Source organism: Mastigoproctus giganteus, chromosome 8 (genome assembly GCF_048544385.1).
Source record: "Mastigoproctus giganteus isolate SK-2022 chromosome 8, ASM4854438v1, whole genome shotgun sequence".
NCBI classification, from domain to species: Eukaryota; Metazoa; Arthropoda; class Arachnida; order Uropygi; family Thelyphonidae; genus Mastigoproctus; species Mastigoproctus giganteus.
Window position 1 is genome coordinate 205,355,704 of NC_143582.1, and position 23,984 is coordinate 205,379,687.

At 36.5% G+C, this 23,984-nt stretch overlaps 1 protein-coding gene across 1 annotated transcript in view; it reads right to left on the reverse strand.

The window, feature by feature from the left end:
* shv (DnaJ heat shock protein family member shriveled) overlaps positions 1 to 23,984 on the reverse strand; it is a 76,004-nt gene that overhangs the window by 29,286 nt on the left and 22,734 nt on the right. The window contains exons 3-5 of the mRNA XM_090380058.1: positions 15,704 to 15,801; positions 4,883 to 5,012; positions 407 to 549 (exon numbers count right to left, since the gene is read on the reverse strand). Of these exons, the coding sequence (XP_090236184.1) occupies positions 407 to 549; positions 4,883 to 5,012; positions 15,704 to 15,801 (371 nt within the window). The remainder of the gene's footprint in view (positions 1 to 406; positions 550 to 4,882; positions 5,013 to 15,703; positions 15,802 to 23,984) is intronic.

Consider the following 23,984-nt stretch of genomic DNA (forward strand, 5'->3'; position numbering starts at 1 on the left):
GATTGCTAATCTGAAGTAGAACCTTCCTTTATCATCTTGGCTTGGGAATTGCCATGGTGAAATTCATAGTTAGTGAGCATCGCAAACAACCTCTTTCAATAACAAGCTATCATCCACTGAGCAACTGTTATTTGACTACATGCTTGTTATTTACCTAGCAAGCATGAAGCCCAGAATTTCAGTTTCCACAAAATTAATATTCTGTAAATACTACAAATCATTTTCTGCAATAAATTAAGGATTATTTCTGTTTAAAGTTATTTAACAGATGCAAGTGTTTCTAATTATAAAAGTATATCACTATATTTCGGGATGAAAGATAATCTGGAAGAATCTTTTGAAAATTGTTTCCTGAACAATATAAACATGCAATTAAAATAACTTAGCTTTCCAAGTATATATTTACCTTACATTAGGACACTCATCACATACACTTTGTTGCATCATTTGAAATCTTCCAGGACCGAGCTGTCTGGTTACCATTTCTTGTCTACAGTTGCACTGTCTTGTACCTTTAGCTGGTTTAATTGCAGGTTTATTTCTGACTACCTAAAAATAACAAAGGACTCTTTTTTTTTCTACAAACACCCAAACATTCTGTTCTGCTTCAAGAAGTATATGCGCTAAACAAATTGCAGCTTTTGATATTATATTTAAACTAAAATCAAAACTACTATGACAGAAATCAAACATGCACACACCTATGCAAATTTTCCCTAGAACAACTCAGTTCTAGGAGGGAAGCACACATAAAAATCACATGTTTAAATGGAAATCTCTCTCTTCCATACAATGCTTGGCTGTCCACTTCGGCAAAATACGCTCTTCACACAGTTTAGCACACATTCACCTGGCTGATGAGAAACTGTTAAGCTTTAGCATTAGCATATGATGCAAGAAAGCAAGCTTATACAGCATCAGCCAAAAAAAAAAAAAAAAACCCCATCCACTTGCTCCAAAATTGTCTAGTTCTGTCTTGAATCTATTTAAGCTATCAATTTCTACAATGACAGATGGAAGTTTGTTCCAGCAATCAATCACCCGCTGGCTAAAGGCAAACTTCCGCACATCAATCCTACCAACTGTCTTTCCTCAATTTGAATTTATGCCCTCTCAGACGATTATTCTGAGCAAGAGGAAAAATCCTAACAGCACTGAGCATGCTCAAACCATTCAAGGCCTTATACACCTCAATCAGATCACCTTGCAGGTGCAACACTATGAAACAGCTGTCCTGGCAGTACATCAGAGTTTGTAAATGCATAGCAGATTTGGCTGCTCAGCTGATGCTATACAATTTAAAAAGATATTAGCAACTGAGGCAGAACTATGGGTAATGGCATTTGTCTCAAAGCTGGACATAAGAACAAGCTTTAGTGGCAAGTTTTTGATAGTAATCTTTTGAGGGAGTAGAATATAAGTCAAAATCAAATCATCCCTGCAAGCCTATACTATTATAGAAATTAACAAGTTAAATAATGTACACATTGCATTATATTTCACCCATTCAATTATCAAATAAAATATCACATGAATTAAAATCTCCTACACCATAAACAAGAATTGTTTAAGAATTTCACTATGTGATATGTAGCTCTGAGGTTGGATTTCTATAAGCAAACATTAAAATCACCAAGGAAAATTACTTCATGTTAAGAAAGTTAGTTTGGAGAAATTAGGTTCAAAGAAAGAAAACTGAAATGGTCTGAGTAATTTGTAGAGTTATAAAAAAGATGGAGGCAATAGATGAATACTACTCAGAGTAAACAGATTTTAAGCCAAGTCTCTATCAAGCAATATCAGAGTGAATGTATGCACAAGTACCACCTTTAAAGATGAACCAGACCTAATAATTAGAGAAATTTAGTTGGGTGGTGGTTAAAGCAACTAAAAATTGAGATTCTGTTAGAAAAAGCAGTAGGACTTGGGCAGACTGCTGGTGAAAATGGGCATAATTTGAGATTGTAACTGAGAATACATATTTGTGAAATGAATAACAAAGTTTTTGGGAGGTTTAGATTTTACTTTTTTTTTTTTTTTTGCACATAAGTTTGTTCCATTAGTTTGATTATTCATGATACACTGATGTAGACGATGTAAGAAAGCTGGTGTTAGGGTTGAATGTGTACAAACTGATGAAGTTTTTGGATACTATTTTTGGACATAGCACAAACACACCGAGCTCCTTGGCACAACATGGCTTCCTACATACACATTACTTAGATTACCTTCAAGCAGCAACATTTTACACCAGCTAATTTGGAGGCCTTCTAGAGAATTACCAACATGTTCAATTCAGTGGACTAACTGGTGGTAGGCCTATGAAAACCATTTTAAAGCTGTACAATCAAAGTAAGGAATACTAGACCAACATGATGCCCATCATAACCTCAAAAGACAATCCATACTACTTGACAGAAGGGATGCAGAAGCTTTGCTCTCTGGAGGTTAAGTTTTTCATCACTTCAAACCTCCAATAACCAAAGTGATGGTACTATGCCAGATGATGAGAGTAGTAGTAAAAATTTTTTTAATGTAGTTAGGAAATGATGATATGTGGTTAATACCATCAAGATAAAATACATATAAATATATATAAAAATACAGGGTCATCAAAAAAGGTGTCCATTATTTCCCTTTTAATTATCTTCTGAAATATTTGATCAATTGCTGTGATCGTAGCAGCAGTGTAGTAACTCACACCTCAACAATGACCTTGGTTGCACCATGAGTGTGTGCAGAATGACTCCTATGTGCACTGCCTCAGTCAGTGTCAGCAAGATGGCCATGCAACAGAAAGCGCAGTGTGTTGTGACGTTGCACTGTTATGACAGTGCAATGGCCATCTTACTGACACTGACTGAGGGTGGTGTGCGTAGGAGTCATTCTACACACACTCACGGTGCAGCCAAGGTTGAGGTGTCAAATAAAACTTAGTGAGTTACCACACTGTTTGTTGCTACGATCACAACAATCAATCAAATATTTCCAAAGATAATTAAAAGGGAAATCATGGACACTTTTTTCAATGACCCTGCACATGGGGTACTTCATAACAAGTTGCCATACTTTTTGTATGGCCAACTTGTGTTTTTTTTTTTATATAGTTTTTTTTCATTCAGGACCTGAAAACACATAAAAAAGTTTTACACAGATGTATACCCAAAATCATTCTGTTTCCGAACTGCAGCTTTCTTTGTGATCCTGGGTAAGCAAACCACATTAGAGCAGCATAAGTGGGTAGATACAAAAGTTTATTACTATTTATGTGTGCATAGTCAAACACAGCAGATTAAAATGAAGCCTAAATGAAACTGATTTTCCATTGTGAAAAACCTTTTGTACTTGGTTCCTGTTGTAGGAGCCAATGTTTTCCTTTTTTCAGAAAAAAGGAAAAGGAAATATTTTTGAGTTGGTTCAAGAAATCTAATCAAACATGACAGACCACCTAAAAACAGGGTGGTCCGTTATGTTTGATTTCTGCATTTACAAAAGAATTCCAAATGTGTTTCAATAAGTGGCAGGAATGGTGGAATAAGTTGTTGCAAAAGGAGATTTGCACACATTTATCATTAAATAAAACTGCAACATTCACTGAACTTTTTTTTTTTGATCAACCTTGTATATTAAGGACATCGCATACCCATGCATCGGAAAAAAGCAGAATAGGTTACTGATCAATATGTATATTATTTTATAAGCACAACATTAAAACTAAATTGTTAGCTGGTAGTGTTTCAGAATTCTTTGCAAATCCCATCATCAGACCTAACTGGGACCGTGTAAGGAGAAGGCTTCACTCGCACCACCAAATTCTAACTCTGAACTTATATAAAAAAAAAATTTTAAAAAATCAACTCTGATAGTTTCAGTGGTGCCTTGCTAAACATTTTTTATAGTTTGGCAATGATGTTCTACTAAACCTTTTTAACAATTTAGCAGTAGAGTCCTGAGAGTGAGGCCTTTCTCCTTCTTAGTCTGGGATTTTGAAAGAATCTGATATGTCACTGGCTAGAACAATTTAGTGTTTTGCTTGTAAATGATAAGTCAAAATAAAACCCTGTTATTTTTTAAAATAACATGTGGTATAAGTATCAGGAATCTTTATTTTATAAGTAAATACATACATGCTTAAGGAGATTAATATTGTATATATCCAGTAATAATATTTAATAACAAAATGTAGCTTTCAGGGTAAAATGGACCCCTTCATCAGCAATATACAGATTCTAACGGAATAATGATGTTAGACACAAAATTTAATAGATACAGAGTTGTGTATGCTGTGATGCGTACATGGCTGTGAGATTGTATTTATACATACATGCTATGCAACGTCCTCTGCAGCATCTTGGCATGATACACTGCTACTTGCCAACTGCTTGGAGAAGTCTGGAGGAATCCTTTGGGCCTCTTCAATTAGGGCTGTGATTTGTTGATCTCAGGCAGAGGTAGCAAGGGTTTCCCCTGTGAACTATTCAAGGTTTTTCTGACTGTGCAACACAGAATTCAGCCTGAACACATAAACTTACAGCCAAAAGATGTATGTCCCATATTAGAATTAGTCATTGAATATGGTGGGGGGAGTGACTATGAAAGGAAGCAGAATTGCTTTAATACCCACATGATGTTTTACAGTAATCATGAACTTTACAATACCCCATCACAGCTGTATAGCTGGGGTTTTATAAAATGACAAAGAAATAGAAATTAACATAAAATGTTACTAAAATAAAGAATACAGAGAAATCTATTAGCATATGAAAAGCAAGGTATGCACATCCTAAATAAAAACAATATACAAGAGAGAGGTAAACATGAGCAATTCAGTGGTCTTAATAGGTATTTTTATATATATTCATAAATTTACAATAAAATTTACCTCCACAAAATTTCCTGAATAGAGTTCTTCTAAAGTGACCCATATGTCCATTACCAGATCTGCACCTCTAGGTATCTCTCTTGATTCCTGCCGATTTCCACCAGTAAAGAATGCAAAGTCTCCAAAAAAACTTAAAAAAAAAAAAAAAAAAAAAAAAAAGTGAAAATGAAAGAATAATCAAAAGCAATATAAGGGCATTTTAAATATAAATTAATTCACACCATTTCCAGCTGGCGGTTCTACTTGGTTAAAATAGTGAACTTAACCCCAAAATTCGTTATCAAAACTTTTCTTAACTGCTATTTAATTTTTTAATATTTGGTCTGGCTTCCTAGACAGGAAATTTCAAAATATATGCAAAAAAAAAAAAAAAAAAAAAAGTGTTCAATTCTTAAGAATTACAGCTAGGCTATTTGAATTAATTTTAAAAATTGGCTACGAGGTCTTGAATGATAAGAAAGAGAAAGAATAAAATAACATGTTTGTACCTAGTATGAACATACATTTTACTAGATGCATCTGCTTATTCTTATTTTTATCCATTCAAAACTGAACAGTTTTTAAAAACTCAGAGGCATAACTCTTTATATGACTTCTTTTTAACACTAAAATACACTGAGCAGACAGAAATCACGAGATACCTACCTAGTAACGGGAAGGTGTTCCACAGGCATTTCCATCCATGCTTGCTGCACCACTATCCATAATTCCATCACATTCCTGGGTGGAGGATCCATAGCATCCCAAAGATGCTTCACAGGGTTCATGTCTGGGGGAACGGAGAGGCCATTCCATGGTGAAATCTGCAGAATGCTCTTTGAACCGTGTTCTAGTCACCACAGCTCTGTGGGAAGGCGCACTGTGCTGCTGGAAGAGTCCATTGTACGGTGCCCTCGAAGGGATGCAGATGGTCTGCAAGGACGGACACGTAACCTGGACCATTCAAAGATGGATCTAGATGTACCAGAGGTCCCAACATGTGCCAGTTTAACATGCCCCAGACCATTACCGACCGACCACCTACCTGAACAGTTCCTTGTTAACATGATGGGTGCATAGCTTTGTGCAGTTTCCATCAGATACGCACCCTCCCATCCACACGAAATAACTGTAAACGGGACTCATCAGACCAGGAGACCTGTCTCGAATCATCCAAGGTCCAGTGCCAATATTGTTTCACCCAGTTCAGGCATAGAGTCCTGTGTCGTGGTGTTAGCAATGGGACTCTGATGGGTCGGCGGCTCCCATAACCTATTGCGGCTAATAATTGCCTTGGTGGAGACATTTCTGGCACCTCCCTCGTTGAAGTCGGTGGTGATTTGTGCCACCGTTGCTCTCCAGTTGACTGAAACAATGCAAGATAGCCGTCGACGGCCACCTCATCCGTCACCTTTCTCTGCCCACAGCGCTGTTATTCTGGAAATGGCCTGATACTCTATTGATACTCTTGAACAGGGATAGTACAATTTCTCTATCACCTCCGCGATAGAGTGCCTCATGAGTCGGGCACCCACTACCATTCCTCTTTCAAAGATGGTTAACTCACGATGTTTACCATACTGACATCAAATTACCATCTATGTGAATGCAGTATACCTATATATCTGCCAAGCGGTGGGTTCACCCACTAGCGAGAGGAGTGACAGCATCACGTTACCCAGGAACCAGGTATCCCATGAATTCTTTCCTTTCAATGTATGTTCCTGAATTTTTTTGCACATACCTTCAAAACATTAGATAAAAATGTAAAAATATTACTATACCTGGTGTTTTCCAACTGTAATGATCATATATTTTTAAAATACATCTCCAAACCCATTTGCTATTCAGTTTCAGATATTAAACTGACTAATAAATTCTGGATGAGCAGCATCAATCCAGTTCATTTGAACTTGGTGCCAGACTATATTGACAACTTAATGTTACACACAGCATGTCAAAGTTCAAACTGATGTGAAATGCAACACAGATACAGCTTTCTCAAAATGGGGAAAGTTCGCTGATGTTAATCTAACTCTCCCCTTGATATGGGCATGCATAAATTGTGATGAATGGCTCAGGTGGTAACTATATTTAGGAACAAAATATTAAAGTAAATTTCTTTATATGATTACCTTTTACTCCTGTATGTGGAGTGTAATAATAATAAATTTTTTTCAGTTTATTTATAGTCACTGATGCTTCTCATTAGGAAGCAACCAATGTGAACCATACAGTTTAGGGTTAGATTATCAATGAATTGTCCACTCACATCATGGTGGAAGTTTGAATGACAGCAGCAAACACCACTTCAGGATACTAGAGCAAAGTTTTCTGTATCACAAAAAAGACTCCTCAAGTCAACTAACTTTATGCTGAAAATTTTTTGTATATTTAATATTTTGGAATTATAATATATTATAATATATTATATTATAATATAAATTATATATTCAAGAATAATATTATAATTTAATATAAGGCCAGTGGAGAAATAATACAAGTTGTAAGGAATCAGCACACAAATTAATAACCAAGAAATACCATAGCTTGCCAACATGAATACCATAGTATGGTAGTCTAGAAGAAAGTTCTATACATAGCACATGCATTATAGCATAGGTTATAACAGTAAAATAATTGATAACAACAGAATAAGTCTTTTTGATGAACTGATTGCATGATGAATAAGAGACTTTTTCCTGACTATTGTATAGCTGTTGAATGCTGCAGATGGAGGTTATGCCATATCTGGGGAGAGAACTATGAATGAAATACATGCTGTCTGTGTGCACGTGAACATATACTGAGAATGGTATTTCATATTTTGCCCTGTAAGATATATTGTACCCTTTTTTTTTTTTTTTTTTTTTTTGAAAACCCCAAACGAGGTATTATATGGGATGAAGGTTGAGAAGATGAAAGAAGATATTTGTTGGCAACAGACTTAGAATTTCTGTAGATTGTAATTTTCAGGAAATACGTATGAAGGTTGCTCCAAAGAACAGAAGTTGAATGAATAAAGGAGGAAAATAAAGTTGGTTCTGTGAGTTTGAAGTTGGACAGTAAAAGGATGTTGACTGGTTGTGACACATGTTTAGACTGCTTTAGAAGACAGAGAGGGAATTATAGAAGTCAATTCAGAAGAACAGAGCAAATGGAAGTATCTACAGAAAAGCCAAGCAGCAGAAACAAAACGTCTATGAGAAAGAGAGTGGTGAGACTATTGGAGACGAGTCATTAAGATGGGAAGTTTTGGTGGCACTGGCCCAGATGTGGGAACAAAGTTCCATGGTAAGGCAGATTTGCAATTTGTACAGAGTGAACTGCTGTTTGGAAGAAAATTAATGCCAAGAGCGAAAGAGAAAACCCTGTTTTTTTAGATGCAGAGGAAGAAATATTTGTAATGTGATTATGTCAGGAGAGAGATTAGAAGTCAGGATAATCCCCTAGAAACATATGATGTTGACTAAAAATTGGAGTGTGCTATCAGCAAAACTATGGATAAGATTTCCAGTCAATGGAAGATCATTAATATACAAGAGAAAAAGAGAGGAAGAAGGAACTGAACCTTGGGGAACACCAGCATTAGTGGAGAAATTAGAAGACAGAGTGCCATCTACCACCACCTGCAGTGAGCGGTCACGTGGAGAAATATCATCAGGACTTGGAGCTTTATTAGCATCAAGATTCGTAAAAATCCTTCTAACATCCGTTTGAAGACCACAGGAGACATTCAATGGAGTGTACTGGGAATGTTGGAAGGTAGGTGGTTTACCAAGGTCATCAATTCCCGAGTTGGAAGAAAAACTGGATGCTAGCAGATCAGCTTTATCTTTGGCTGAAGTGGAAATAGAACTATCTGGTTTTGACAGATGGTGGGAACAGAGATAGGCAAAAGTTGTGGCCAATAGCTTTTGTCAAGAAACCAGAATGCTTGACTATCATTTGGACAAGAAGCAGCTTTTTCACTCAGCCTATTCAAAATCTAGTTTGGACCAATTAATAACTGCTTTACAATTGCTGCAAGCCTTTGTGTAGACAGAAAATGAATATGGAGATTTGTAAACAAGCCAATTACGATATACAACATTTTTCTCTTGAACAGCCTTAGTACATTTATTGGAAAACCACGGTTTAAATAAAGGACGAGATTTTAAGGCAGAGTGTGGAATAAAGGATTCCATCCCTACAAGAATAATTTCACTGACACAATCTTAGCAAACGTTGACATCGGAAGTTTTGAAACAGTAATCAGACCAGTAAAAGAAGAAAAGAAATCTCACAGATCATGCCATTTTGTATCCTTGTAATGCCAAACAACACAAGGTTCAAAATGGTTGGGGGAAAAAAAAGGGTTGAAAATGGTTGAAATGATTGAAAAAGCCAGAGAAGATCAAAATGGAGATTCCAAATTGCTAGATCTCTGACAGGGAATATCTTTGAAGCGAAAGAAACAATACAGCGAATAATTCTGACAGCTTTGATGAGCAGTGGTTGAATCAACCAACAACTGGGACTCTGTCAGAAAGTACATGGGGTTTGGCAGACACTAAGTAGAAATGGACATCATTGAGATTAGAACTGGGACCATGTATATTTGCAAAATGAATGAGGAAGTGTTTGGGAGATTTAGATCTTTTCGCAGGTAAGTTTGTTCTATTAGTTTGACAATTTATGGCATATTCAGTAGTTCTATACATGTTATAACCTATAATATGTATAGGTTATAACAGTAAAATAATTGCTGACAGGATAAGTTACGCTTTATCGTGACTACAGTCTTTTTTCCAATATATTTACATAATCTTATTTTACAAGGGTAGCAAGGCTGTATAGCTGTTGAATGCTGCAGCTGGAGGTTATGTGGTGTTTGGGAAGGGAACTACGAATGAAGTATATGCTGTGTGTGTGTGTGTGTGTGTGTGTGTGTGTGTGTGTGTGTGTGTGTGTGTGTGTGTGTGTGTGTGTGTGTGTGAACATATACTGAGAATGATATTTCATTAACTATTTTGAGACTGGATTTTACCCTGTAAGATATTTTGTACCTACCTCATAGCTTACAAAGAATATACAAAAAAAAAAAAATAATAAATAAATATCTTTTGATGAGTAAATAAAAAAACATTCCATATGTGTATATTTATGCTTTTTGTCAGGCTATATGAACTTTTTTGATATTTCTTGCTTGTTTAGACAATAGGAATTGTGTGAAAACTGGAACCTGCAAGTCCTGCAGTTGCCCATTTGAGACCTTGTATCTGTACAAAAAATTACTTTAGGTAACCAAATATAAATTAGAGGTGGTTAGGTTACTTCCTAAAACTTTAATCCTGAAAATGTACAGTCGGTACAGGGAGAGAGAGATCATCTTTACTATATTCTATACTAAGGATATACAATATAAACTCTTCTTAGTGCACAATCCATCAATAAGAAACAACCAGAACTTTGAGGAGAATGGATATGGATAAATACAGGTAGTTCTCGACTTTACAAGTTAATTAGTTCCTAGCGCGCACTCATAAAGTGGGAATTTATTTCCCATAGACATAAGGTGAAAAACAGGGATTACATTCTCAACAATGAAATTAGCTAATTAGCTTATGTTTAAACAATGATTGATTTATCAAAAGAAATGAAAGCGTAGCCTGTAAAATCAAGCAAATTATAATAACAGAGAAATTATTTACAACTTACAAATGTTAAAGAATGTTTATTCTTCTTCATCATCGACTAAATGCACACTCGGTGATCACTCATTATTGGCTCGGCACTCATTGATTTGTTGCACAAGGAGTCGTCTTCTTCAGATATGCTTCAAAAGGCATTTATTTCCAAGATAATCTTCTCTTTTAATTATAAATTTCACAATTGCAGCATAAGCATTTTTAATGGCACACACAAATTGCAACTAACATGATTCGCATGGAGTAACAAGCTTACGAAGCTTAAAAAAAAGAAAGAGAAGGTTCTGAAAATTTATTTATGTTCTTTATAAGACTGAAGATTGATTGAAGTAAACGGGAAACACATTTCACCATAATAAGTTAAAAACCACCCAATTCCAGTGGTATTTTCGCAAATGCAAATGCCATTTATAATTGCTTGCAGTAACAGAAAAGCCCAATAAACCAGAAAGTGCAAATTGTTTTATGGTGGTGACCTCCAGAAATGTTTTAGAAAAATATCATAAAGACGTTTAAAATTGATTCTTATAACGGAACATATGATAATGATGAAAGTGTAGTGCATTTTAATGATTTGAATTGGTAACTAATACAACTTACAAACCATGCTCATGACCTTTTATATGGCCTTAAGGTCATGCTCGTGATCTTAAAAATGACATTTTAGAGAGATAAATAGCTTAGTTATACAGCAAAAATTTTGACTTCCAAGGTCTTGAGACGAATTACCAAAAAACAATGTGTTATTGGGTTCACATTACGATATTTTAACGATACAACGGTGTCTCTGGAACTGATTCATATCGTAAAGTGGGGTACACTGTATTGTACAGCTATGCACGTGGTTTGGTATGCAGTATTTATGAACGTTTAACATTCATTTTTTGCAATTAATGTTCATATTTTCGATTTTGTTGAAACTTGATACTTAGGGGGAAAAAACTCGTAAACCCTGGAACTCGTAAAGCGAGAACTGCCTGTACTTCATTTTCTATAAAAAAAAATAAAAACTTAGATAAATTAAGGAATTTAATTAAGAAATTACATACTGATATATGATGGAGGTTCATAAAAGATTTGTATTCACGCAGAAGTGGTTGCTATAGAAAGCGGTAATAATTTTTTTGTTGGATACCTTGAAATCTCTACAGCAACCACACAAATTTTGGTTCCAATCTGACTATTTTTTTTTTTGCAATGCTGAATGAAGTGAAGTGTCATAATGGATAAAGTGATACGGATTAGTGATTCAGTTCCTCTTTCTGAAAAGGAAAACACCCAAAACAATCGACGAAGTAATGGTCACTGTTTGTGGAGATTTTCCAGGTTACACTGTTGATGCACATTGGTATAAACAATTCAAATGTGGAAGAACCTCAGTGCATGATGAAGAAATTCCAGGATGCCCAACACCTTCTGTAACAGAAGTGCTGCAAAAATTGAGGCATTAATCCTGGAAGATTGCTGTATTTGCATCAAAGAACTATCTGTAAAATTCAAAATTAGTGTAGGGTCTGTGGAGAATATCCATCAACAGTTGCATATGAGTAAAGTGTCTGCTAGATAGGACTTCTGATCCCTTACCAGAAAAGGGAAAGGGCACAATGGGCACAAGAAATGTCAATGTGCCTGGAAATGCATGAACAGTTTTTTTACACAGCTAGTCACCATGGATCCACCATCACTATGATCTGGAAACTAAACAAATGTGCAAACAATTGAAGTATGCAGAACAAACCCCCCACCTCAAAAAGGCAAAGGTGCAACCAAATGCCAGCAAGGTGATGCTGTCAGTTTTTTTTGGATCAGCATGGTGTAATACTTATAGATTACCTTCAGAAGGGCTGTACTATGACAGCAAATTATTATTCAAACCCCTTCACAAAGCTATAGCTATGTGCTGCTATAAAAGAAAAAAGATGGGGAAAGTTGTCAAAAGGTGTGTGCCTGTTCCACAATAATGCCTCTCTGCATTCCTTGCATGCTGCAGTTAAGTGTACTCACAAATGTGGGTTTGAAATATTGCTACATCCTGCTTATTACCCCGACTGGGCACGCTTGGAATTCTTCCTCTTTCCTGCCCTGAAGTCTGTTTTTTGTGAAAAACACTTTGCTGCTGATGATGAGGCAATTTCTGCTGAAAAGCCATGGTTTGAAGGACAGTCAGAGGACTTCTACAAAACTGGCCAAGTGTATTGAGAGATGGCAAAATGTGTCATTTCATTTGGTGACTATATTGAAAAAGTGTAATACATGGTTTGTTTCAATCTTTTATCACAACTACTTCTGGGCAAATACAAATCTTTTTCACCCCCTACATGCTGCAAACAGAATTCAAAAAATCCATAAACTTTTTCCATAAGTGTAAAACAAAGTTGGTCACCTGACAGGAGTAGTGTGACCCTTCCCATTGCCCTAAACTGGAACACAACCACTGCCAAGTTAAAGATTAGCATATACATATGATGCAAGAAAGCAAGCTCATGCAGCTTCAGCAAAAAAAAAAAAAAAAAATGCTCCCATTTCACCCCTCAGTTCGTTCCAAGTACCTGTCCAGCTCAGGCTTAAATTTATTTAGGCTATCAACTTCCACAACAAAGGATGGAAGTCTGTTCCACCAACCAACCACCCGTTCGCTAAAGGTAAACTTCCGCCCATCTATCCTACATGTCTTTCCTCAATTTGAATTTATGCCCTCTCAAATGATTATTCTGAGCAAGAGGAAGAATTCCATCAGCATTGAGCATGCTCAAACCATTCAAGGCTTTATACACCTCAATCAGATCACCTCGCAGGTGCCTAGTCTCCAGACACTAATTTGCAAAATTTAAGCCTTTCTTCGTAAGAGCAACCCTTTGTTCCATTCACTAATCTTGTTGCCCTTCTCTGTACTTGTTCCAACAGCTCTACATATTTCTTAAAATGAGGCCTCCAGACCTGTATACAGTACTAAGGTGTGGCCTGACCATTGCCTTATATAAGGGGATAATCACCTCCTTATCCCTGCTAGAAAAATTCCTGTATATCATTGACAAGACACCATGAGCTACTCTTGCAGACTGTCTGCACTGCTCAGAAAACTTCATATCTGCCTGCACAATTACCCCCAGGCCCTTTTCATTCTCTACCACTGTCAGTGTAATATCACAGAGTTGATACGTCACTCTGGGGTTGCTGCTTCCCATATTCCTGTTGCAGCAGCGTACTGTCATTAGTGTCTTTAACAACCCTGCCAACCTTTGTATCGTCTGTAAACTTGGACATTAAGCTTGATATACCATCATCAATATCATTTATAAATACAGAAAACAACACTGGACCCAATACTGAACCCTGAGGGACTCCACCAATAACATTAGTCCATGATGGGCAGTGTCCATTGATTACCACTGTCTTCTCCCACTCAACCATCCCTTTATCCATAGCAGCAATTTGCCTCCAATGCCATACTGCTCCAATTTGTGCAGCAGTGTTCCATATGCAACAGTATCAAAAGCCTTTCTAAGATCCATATATATGATATCAAAGTTATTCCCTGCATCCAGTTCCTTTGTGACCACCTCATAGTATCCAATCAAATTGGTCAGGCAAGACTTTCCTTTAACAAAATGATGCTGTGTCCGAGCTATAACTGAAGTCTTGTCTAGATGATCCTGCAATGCTTCTTTAACCAGTGCCTCCATTAATTAATTTTCCTGGAACAAAAGTTAAACTAACAGGTCTATAATTACTTGTGTTGCCCTTTGATCCTCCTTTGTGAATTGGGGTCACATTTGCACATCTCCAGTCCATGGGTACCTCCCCTGAGTCCAAAGAAGCTCTCATAATTATGGCTAAGGGTTTGTTTACTTCCTTTGCTGCCTCCTTTAATATAACTGGAGAGATCCCGTCCACCCCGGGTGCCTTTTTTTATGTTTATCTTCAACAATTTCTCCTCCACTTTCCTCTCAGTTATTACAAAATCATCCAGCTCACCCGGATGAATCATCCAGATGTCCAAGAATGGTTTCCAGTACATCATGGAAAAGTGCATTTAAGTTCAGAGGGAAAAAAATTATTAAAAAAAAAAAAAAGAGATCACACAGCCATCATAATTTTGTATCAAATACACAGATAAAAATGGTAAAGATATAATACAATTTATGAATTAACAGAATTAGTCATGGACTTATTAGCACAAACACAGGAAAAATTCTTTGGACTAAACAATAAGTCACTGCATGGGCAATGCACATTGTATTGATATGAATAAAAAAAAAAAAAAAAAAACCAAAGCAGTATCACATGACCCTGGCTATGAAATACAGATGAGACATTCGTGTTCGGAAAAACAAAAACTACTAAAGTCTGTAGAATAAATAATATCACAAATTTAAATTGAAGATAAAGTGAATGAACCGAAGTTTTCTATTCCTTGATGTCTTAAATAAGAAGTAATAGGAACAAATTCATTAGTCTGTTAGCATCTGCATCTAATTTTGTAATAGTGGGTCTGTGGCCTAATAAGCCTCTAAAACTGGAAACAAAGGGCAAACATTTTTATATTGATTTGAAAAAGACATTACATGTTAAATATTGCAATAAGTAAAAATAAATACTTCTCCATATGGGAATTTGCTTACTGAAAGAAATACAAATTCCTGGCCATGAATGGCTCCAATAGCAATAAGTTCTAATTCATCTTTGGAATTCTATCATAAGACCAGAATGAAGTACCTTGAAATGTGCAACTATCAAATGTAAATCTTAAATGTACCTCAACTTCAAGATATTCCCTCCTAACCAAATAGCAAATTTCAAAAGGTAAATTCAGGAACACTGCCATATTACTTTTGCTATTGGAAACGTCAGGAATTCGTAATTTCTTCCTGTACCATCCCAATAAACAAATGATCATGTGAAAAGTCTATTTTTTAAAATAAATATTAAAAATTTAATCTTTATTAAAATTTAATAATACAGAATTAAAACAACAACAACAAAAAAAAAAAAAAAACTGTATTCCAGTATAATCTTCATGTAAGGATATATGAAGATTGTACTGAGATTACACCAATTCTAGTAATTGGCAAGAATGTGTCTATTTAGATAACACTTCATACAAGAGGAAATTCTGATATACAAATAGTTTAAAAAAAAAGCTAGGCCTAACCTTGCAAATGGATCACCTCCACTACCAAAGACATCATTTTTAAGTCCTTCTTCTCCATATTGATCATAAGTTTTTCTTTTATCTGGATCTGAGAGCACCTTGAAAAAAAGTATTAACCAGTTATTTATAGTAATTGTAACTTTCTTCAAAATTATGATACACGTCTTAACATAAAGGTTTTTTTTTTTAAATGTGACAACTGCAGTGGGTGAAAATGTTTCAAACTATGATTACTCTCAAGAGTTATTAATGTGCAAAATGTACAGACACATTGCATATTAGCTATTAGATGACCATTGGAATATTATATCTCTCAGTTACCCAGGGTATCATTTGCTTTACAGAAGTGGAAAAAATTCTCCTTTCCTAATGATAAGGAACACTCTTTTGCTTTATGTGCAAAGAAAACCAAAGTGAGCACTGCTCACAAAGAACTGTTTTTTAGAGGGGAATTAAAAAAAAAAAAAAAAAAGCATACATTCTTTCTTCCATGGTATTGCATCTACTAACAAGAGTTCAAGGAAATTTACCAAATGGCAGTTGTACTATAAACTTATGAAAACTGAAACTTTAGCTTGCAAGCAAAATTAAAATAAAAAAGCATGTGCTATTCATAAGAAACTGTTTTTTCGATACATTTATGGTCAACAATCTTTATGTATATATATATATATATATTTTTTTTTTTTTTTTTGAAAAATTAAATACTGCAACTATAAATATGAAAATTTGTTTGTGCAAACTGGACAGTATTAGTAACCAGTAAAAAAAAAAAAAAAATTGTAAGAAATTTTCATAAATGCCAACTTGGCATTAAGCTACTTTCTGGATATTTTTGATCCAGGTGGACTAACAGAGTAATAATCACAGACAAGAATACAAAATGATGAACTCTATATATAATAGGACTCATAATTCCATAAGTATTTAATTTCACTCACATATGTATAGCAAATGAAATTTTTTATGTGGGGAAAATAAAAATTTCTACCAGGAAAATTTAATAAAATTTGGGATGGTGCAGTTTACAATATTTCTAAATAATCCAAATATAAAATTTTATGAAATCCATCCATCAGGTGGGAGTCAAGATGTTACAGTTGGATGAATGAATAGACAATTTAAGAATGCACTTAAAACAAGACCTTATACTGAATGTTCATGGTTGGCAAAGGTAATGGGTCCAAAATCAACAATCTACTTTTATTTATTAATTTTTATTATTTATTTACCATACTTTTAAATTGAATAGTTTAAAAATTTTTAATATATATACTTCACAGTTTTTAAATACGGTAACTCCAAACATGAAAGCACAGCTGCCAACTCTTTGGATTAATGATGGGGAATGTCATTTTGACCCTCTCCATTGTACCAGCATTGGTACCAGAGTTTCTCCATCATTTTTCCAAAAAATAGTAGAACTGTATTAAAATTGGAACTTTTTAAAAATTTCTGTGAATTTTTTTCTTAATTTCATTAAGAAATATGGCCATGATAAAAAAAGAAAAATAATTTTACAGAAATGCTCAGAGGTGCAATCCATAAAAAAAAAAAAAGGGAAATGTCATTCTGCAGGTTTTCATATGCAATGCATACAATATAGCCCTGGGATGACACCCTCTCTCAAATTAGAAAGCAACAAAGATTAATAAAAGAACTGCTTATTAAAAACTAATATAATTAAAGATTTTCAAAGAAAATAAATGTGTTCTAAATTCCTAACTTCCATTACAGATAGAGTTTAGAAATACAAGGCAAAACACTACCTACCCTCCCCTGTCAATAAATTAATAAAGGCTGCCTTCCTTTTCAATCACAGTTAAAAAGACCAATGAGAGAAAAGTAGAGAGACAATATGTGTTGAATATAAAAAAAAAAAAAAAAAAAAACAGGTTGATGCAGTGAAACATAAGTTTCAATAAGGTGTTTTATACATACAGTCAAAGGCGGAATGGCCATAAGACTTACTGGGGACACGCCGATGGGCCATAGGCCAGCGTGATTTTGAATATTACACTTAGACCTCCAATAATTATAGACCAGTTAGTTTAACTTCTGTTCCAGAAAATAATGGAGTCACTGGTTAAAGATGCATTGCAGGATCATCTAGACAAGACTGCAACAATAATTCAGACACAGCATGGGTTTGTTAAGGGAAAGCCTTGTCTGACAAATTTGATTGGATACTATGATGTGGTTAGAAAGGAACTGGATGTAAAAAATAATTTTGATATCATATACTTGGATTTCAGGAAAAATTTTGACACTGTTGTGCATGGAAGACCACTGTACAAATTGGAGCAGAATGGTATTATGGGTAAGTTGCTGCAATGGATAAAAGGGTGGTTGAGTGGGAGAAGGCAGGGTGGTAATCAATGGATGCTGCTCTTCGTGGACTAATGTTATTTTGGTGGAGACTATTAGCAGAGTTCTGTGGGACTCCACTAATAGTCTTTCGGTATTGGGCCCACTGTTGTTTTGTATATTTATCAATGACATTGATGAAGGTATATCAGGCTTGTTAATGGCAGTGTGCTATTGCAACAGGATCTAAAAAATTTGGGCAGATGGGCTGAGAAGTGGCAACTGAAGTAACATTGACAAAAGTACTGCACATGGGAAGAAGTAACCCCAGAGGAACGTACCAACTGTGTAGTACTACACTTAGTGTGGTAGTAAATGAAAAAGACCTGGGAGTAATTGTGCAGTTAGATATGAAGTTTACTGAGCAATGTAGACAGGCTGCAAGAGCAGGTCATGGGGTTTTGTCAATGATATACAGGAATTTTGCTAGCAGGGAAAAGGAGGCGATTATCCCTTTGCATAAGGCAATAGTCAGGACACACCTTGAGTACTGCATACAGGTCTGGAGGCCTCATTTTAGGAAGGATGTAGATTTCCTTGAGTGTACAGAGAAGGGCAAAAAGATTGGGAGGGGAATGTAGGGATTGGATCCTCTTTCCAAGAGAGGCTTAAGTTCTGCAAATTGCAGCAGCTAGAGACTAGGCACCTGTGAGGTGATCTGATTAAGGTGTATAAGGCCTTGAATGGGATGAGCACGCTGAATTCTGATGGGATTCTTCCACTTGCTCAGATTGCAAACCTAGAAGGCATAAATTCAAATTGAGGAAAGACCATTGTAGAAGAGATGTGCGGAAATTTGCCTCTATCCCGAGGTAGTTAATTGCCAGAAAAAACTTCCATCTGTTGTGGAAGTTGATAGCTTAAATAAATTCAAGGAGGAACTGGACAAACTTTTAGAGGGAATAGTTGTGTGAATTTTTTTATTTATTTTTTTTTGACTGATGACTACATAAGCTCACACGCTTGCTTTCTTACATCACATGCCACTATTACTATACATATCATTAATGGGAATAAAACCATGAGTTTAACAAAGTTAGTCATGGTTATTCCCATTAAAGATATATTATCCTGTTTAGAAATCTAAATGTTACTGAAGATGTGCATGGGAGCAGCAGACTTTCTTATAAGACAGAACTCTTTTAGAATTACAGAACTAAGTTTTTTCACCTTATTGGAGAATGACATTAAGGAATTGATGGTGATATTTGAGAAAAGTAGCTACTATTGTAGAGTAGGGTTTCTTAAACAGGAAGATGGAATGTAGTGTGCGATCACTGGTAAAACGATGGACAGGATTTACAGTTAGTGGACAATCTTGGGGACACCAGCATTAGTTGAGAAAATAGAACAAAGAAAAATCTTAACTATCAACTGTAAATGAACTTGCTGAAAGAAAGACAGCTACCCAATTTAAAAAAAAAAAAATCTTTAAAAAAGATATTTTAATAAGCTTCCGTTTTGTGGAAGCTTATTTACAATACCTTTATGCCAAACATGATCAAAAGCCTTAGAGCAATAGTGTGGTGGACACAGTGGATTGATTTTTAATCACTGATCATATGGATGGTTTAGAGATAGTATAGGAGTTGATGGATTTTTCCATTATTTTAGAAAATTTAAGGCAAATACAGCAGGTTTAATAACTGGAAGGAAAAGATGTCTCTCATTTTAGGAATTGGCTAGATACGAGCAAACTTCCATGCAGAAGGGAAAACACCAGAGCAATAAGAGTTTAAAAAGACAACACAAAAAAGGAGTCAGCTCTTGTGCACAGGTAATAGTAATAATTATTATTAATAGTAATAGAGGCATGTGATGCAAGAATGCAAGGGTATGAGCTTATGTAGCATCAGCCAAAAAAAAAAAAAAAATTCACACCATTCCCTCTAAACGTTTGCCCAGTTCATCCTTGATTTTATTTAAGCTATCAAACTTCCATGACAGATGAAAGTTTATTCCAGCAATTAACCACCCGCTGGTTAAAGGAACCAGCCTCCGTAGCCGAGTGGGCAGGAGCGGGAGTGCAGTAGCACACGCTCTTTGAGTAGACCGGGGTTCAAGCCCCTGACTGCTGAATACGGTCGATCTGCCAACCCGCACTGGACCAGCGTGGCAGATTATGGTCCATTTCCCTCAGCATGAATTGTTGAGAAGGCTTCCATCCTGCAGTGGGTTGATAATGGCTGCACTTTACTTTTTTTTTTACTTTGGTTAAAGGCAAATTTCTGCACAGCTGTTTTTTTTTTTTTTTTTTAGGAAGTTCTGTGAGTTTGAAGTTGGACAGTAAATGGATGTTGGCTGGTCGCAGCACGTGTTCGGACTGTTTTGAAAGAGAGTGGGAATTATAGAAGCCAATTTGGAAGAACAGTGCCCATGGAAGTATCTGTAGAAGAGGCATGCTGCAGAAACAGTACATCTATGAGACAGAGTGCAGAGACTCTGTAAAACATGAGTCATTAATTAACCTAACTGCCCTCTTCTGAATGGAATCTAGAAGCCTGAGAGAGGTTTTCGGGGCACCGCCCCAGATGTGAGAACACTATTCCATGGTAGAGCAGATTTCTGATTTGTATAGAGTGAACAGCTGTTTGGAAGTTTTTTAGATGCAGAGTAAGAAATATTTGTAATGTGCTTGTGCCAAGAGAGATTAGAAGTCAGGGTAATCCCTAAAAGAGATACACCATTTTGCCTAGAAATCGGAGTGTCACCAAAGATAAGCATAGGAGCAGAAGAATCCTTTTTTGCAAGATATAAGACAAGACTGAGTTTTAGAAGGGTTGAAATCAACTAAGTTGTCTTTGCCCCACTGGAGAATTACCTGAAGATCGGCATTTAAGGAATTGGTAGCAGATTTTCGAGAAGTTGAAGCTGATTGAGCAGGACAAGGTTTCTCAAAATGGAAAGTTGAATGCAATGTGCTATCATCGGCAAAACTATGGATAGGATTTCCAGTCAATGGAAGAAGGTCATTAATATACAAGAGGAAAAGAGTGAGGGAAAGAACTGAACCTTGGGGGACACCAGCATTAGTGGAGAAGTTAGAAGACAGAGAGCCATCTACCATCACCCTCAGTGAGCAATCAGAAAGAAAACTGGATAACCAATTACAAAAAAACCGTTGGCAAACCATAAGATGGAAGCTTGTTTAGAAGACCTTTATGCCAAACACGATCGAAAGCCTTTGAGATGTCAAGAGCAACTGCTTGTGTTTCACCAAACTTTTCCATTGAATTTGTCCATAAATGGGTAACATAAGCCAGATTATCACCAGTGGATTGACACTGACTGAATCAATACTGGCGATCACTGATCAGACGGAAGGTTTCTAGATAGTTTAAGAGTTGGCAATTGATTTCTCCATTACTTTAGAAAGAGAGGAGAAGTAATTGCAATGGGACGATAATTGGATTGGAGGGATTTACCACCCTTTTTAGGAACTGGATGGATATGAGCAAATTCCCAAGCAGAAGGAAAAACACCTTTGGAATAAGAAAGTGAAAAAAAGGTGGCAAAGAACAGGAGAAACTTCAGGAACACAGGTTTTGAGAACACGTGGAGAAATACCATCAGGACCTGGAGCTTTCTTAGCATCAAGATTTGTCAAAATCCTTCTGACATTATTTTGGTGAAAGACTACAGGAGGCATTGAATGGAGCATGTTGGGAATGGTGTGAGGTGTTTTATCAAGATCATTAATACAAGAGTTGGAAGAAATATGGGATGCAAGCAGGTCAGCTTTATCCTTGGCCAAAGTGACAACAGAACCATCTGGTTTTGACAGAGGTGGGAGCAGAGATGGGCAAAAGTTGTTGCGGCCAATAGCTCTGGCAAGAGACCAGAATGCTAGGCTACCATTAGGGCAAGAAGCAAGTTTTCTACTCTTAGCCTGTTCAAACTCTAGTATGGACTGATTAATAACTGCTTTACAATTGTTGCAAGCTTTGGTGTAGACAGAAAATGAAACTGAAGAATTGGAAACAAGCCAATTACGATATGCAACATTCTTCTCCTGAACGGCCTTAGCACATTTATTGGAAAACCGAGCTTTGGATAAAGGACGAGATTTTAAAGTGGAGTGTGGGATAAAGGATTCCATTCCTACAAGAATAATTTCACTGATCCGATCTGAGCAAATGTTGACATCAGAATGATCTAACCAAGAAAAAGAAAACAAATCTTGCAGGTCATCCCATTTTGCATTCTTGTAATGCCAAACAACACGAAGGTGAGAATAGCCATGAGATAGAGGCTCCATTGGAGAAGAGAATCACCAAGTTGTGATCTGAGGTGCCTAAAGGACCACTCACTTCAACCACGTACTTAGAAGGGTTGTTTGAGAGAGAGAGATCAAGCGTGTTAGCTATATAGTTAGGATTGTCCGGTATTCTTGTATGTAAATGAAAAATCTGTGCAAGGTCATTAGTAATTGTAAAAGCCTCAGCATCTCAACCAGCTAAGTCGGTGTGACTAGAAAACGGAAGCCAGCTGGAGTTGTGAACATTAAAATCACCAAGGAAAATTACCTCACCATTAGGAAAGTTGGACTGGAGAAAGTCAAATTGCAAAGAAAGGAAGTCGAAGAGCTCCAAGTGATTAGTGGGGTTGGGAGAACGGTAGAGACAACAGATGAATTTGACACAATGAGGTAGAGAGGTTTTAATCCAGAGAAGATCAAAGAGAGGAGATTCGAAATTACCAAGTCTCTGACAGGGAATATTGGAATAGAGATATACTCAAGTACCACCTTTGATGCGAAAGGAATCATACAGCGAATAATTTGGGCAACTGAGATGAGCAGTAGTTGAATAATCCGATAACTGAGATTCTGTCATAAGATGTACATGGGGTTTTTGCAGACTGTAAGTGGAAATGGACATCGATGAGATTAGAATTGAGACCACATATATTTGTGAAATGAACTAGGAAGTGTTCGGGAGGTTTAGATCTTTTCGCAGATAAGCTTACCCTATTAGTTTGACAATACATGGTGTATTCAATAGTAAGAAAAAGTGGGAGGGGACATGCTGTATGAAGTAATGAAATTTTTGGATATGCCGTACACGTGGTAAGAACATACCCAGATCCTTGACATAACGTGGCCTCGACAATGCCCCCCACATACACACTACTCGGACTCCCTTCACTCACTGTCTGGCAGAGTAGAGGCAGCAAGATTATACACTAGCTGATCCGGTGTATTAACTAGCAGCTGGCCTGCAAACACCATTTCAGAGCTGTAGCTTCAAAATGTAAGGAAGATTGGATCTCGCCATGATGTCCATCATAACCTCAAAAGTCATCAGTCACCACTTCAAGCCTCCAATAAGCAAAGTGGTGGTATTGCACCAGTTGAGTCATCTACCACCTAGTATTGCCTGGCAACACAGAGGTGTGATATTCCTCCATGTGGTGTGAGCACCACACCTCGACCCCTGCTTACATTGGTTCACACCTGGGTGGTCACCCACAGTGTGCTTGTGCATGGAGGTTATACCCAGGATTACTAACAGTCCCACAATCATCAAAGTGCAAGCAGAGGATTTGGCTGTCACAGACCGTCCAGACTTTGCCGAAATTGGGTCCACTTGACTTGAATGTCACCCGAATATCAGTTCCATCAGCATTTTAGACTCCCAGGTAGCAAGTACAGATTGTCTGGCATATCTGAGAGAATATCTGTGACAACCTCAAGGACCAAACAACTCTCTTTACTCAATTTGAATTTATGGTCCCTTAGGTTTGTAATCTGAGTAAGCAGAAGAATCCCATCAGAATTCAGTGTGCTCAACCCATTCAAGGCCTTATATGCCTCAATCAGATCACCTCACAGGTGCCTAGTCTCGAGCCCCTGCAATAACCAAGAAATTTAGTAATAGGTTTCGAGAACAAGTGGAGAAATGCTATATGATAT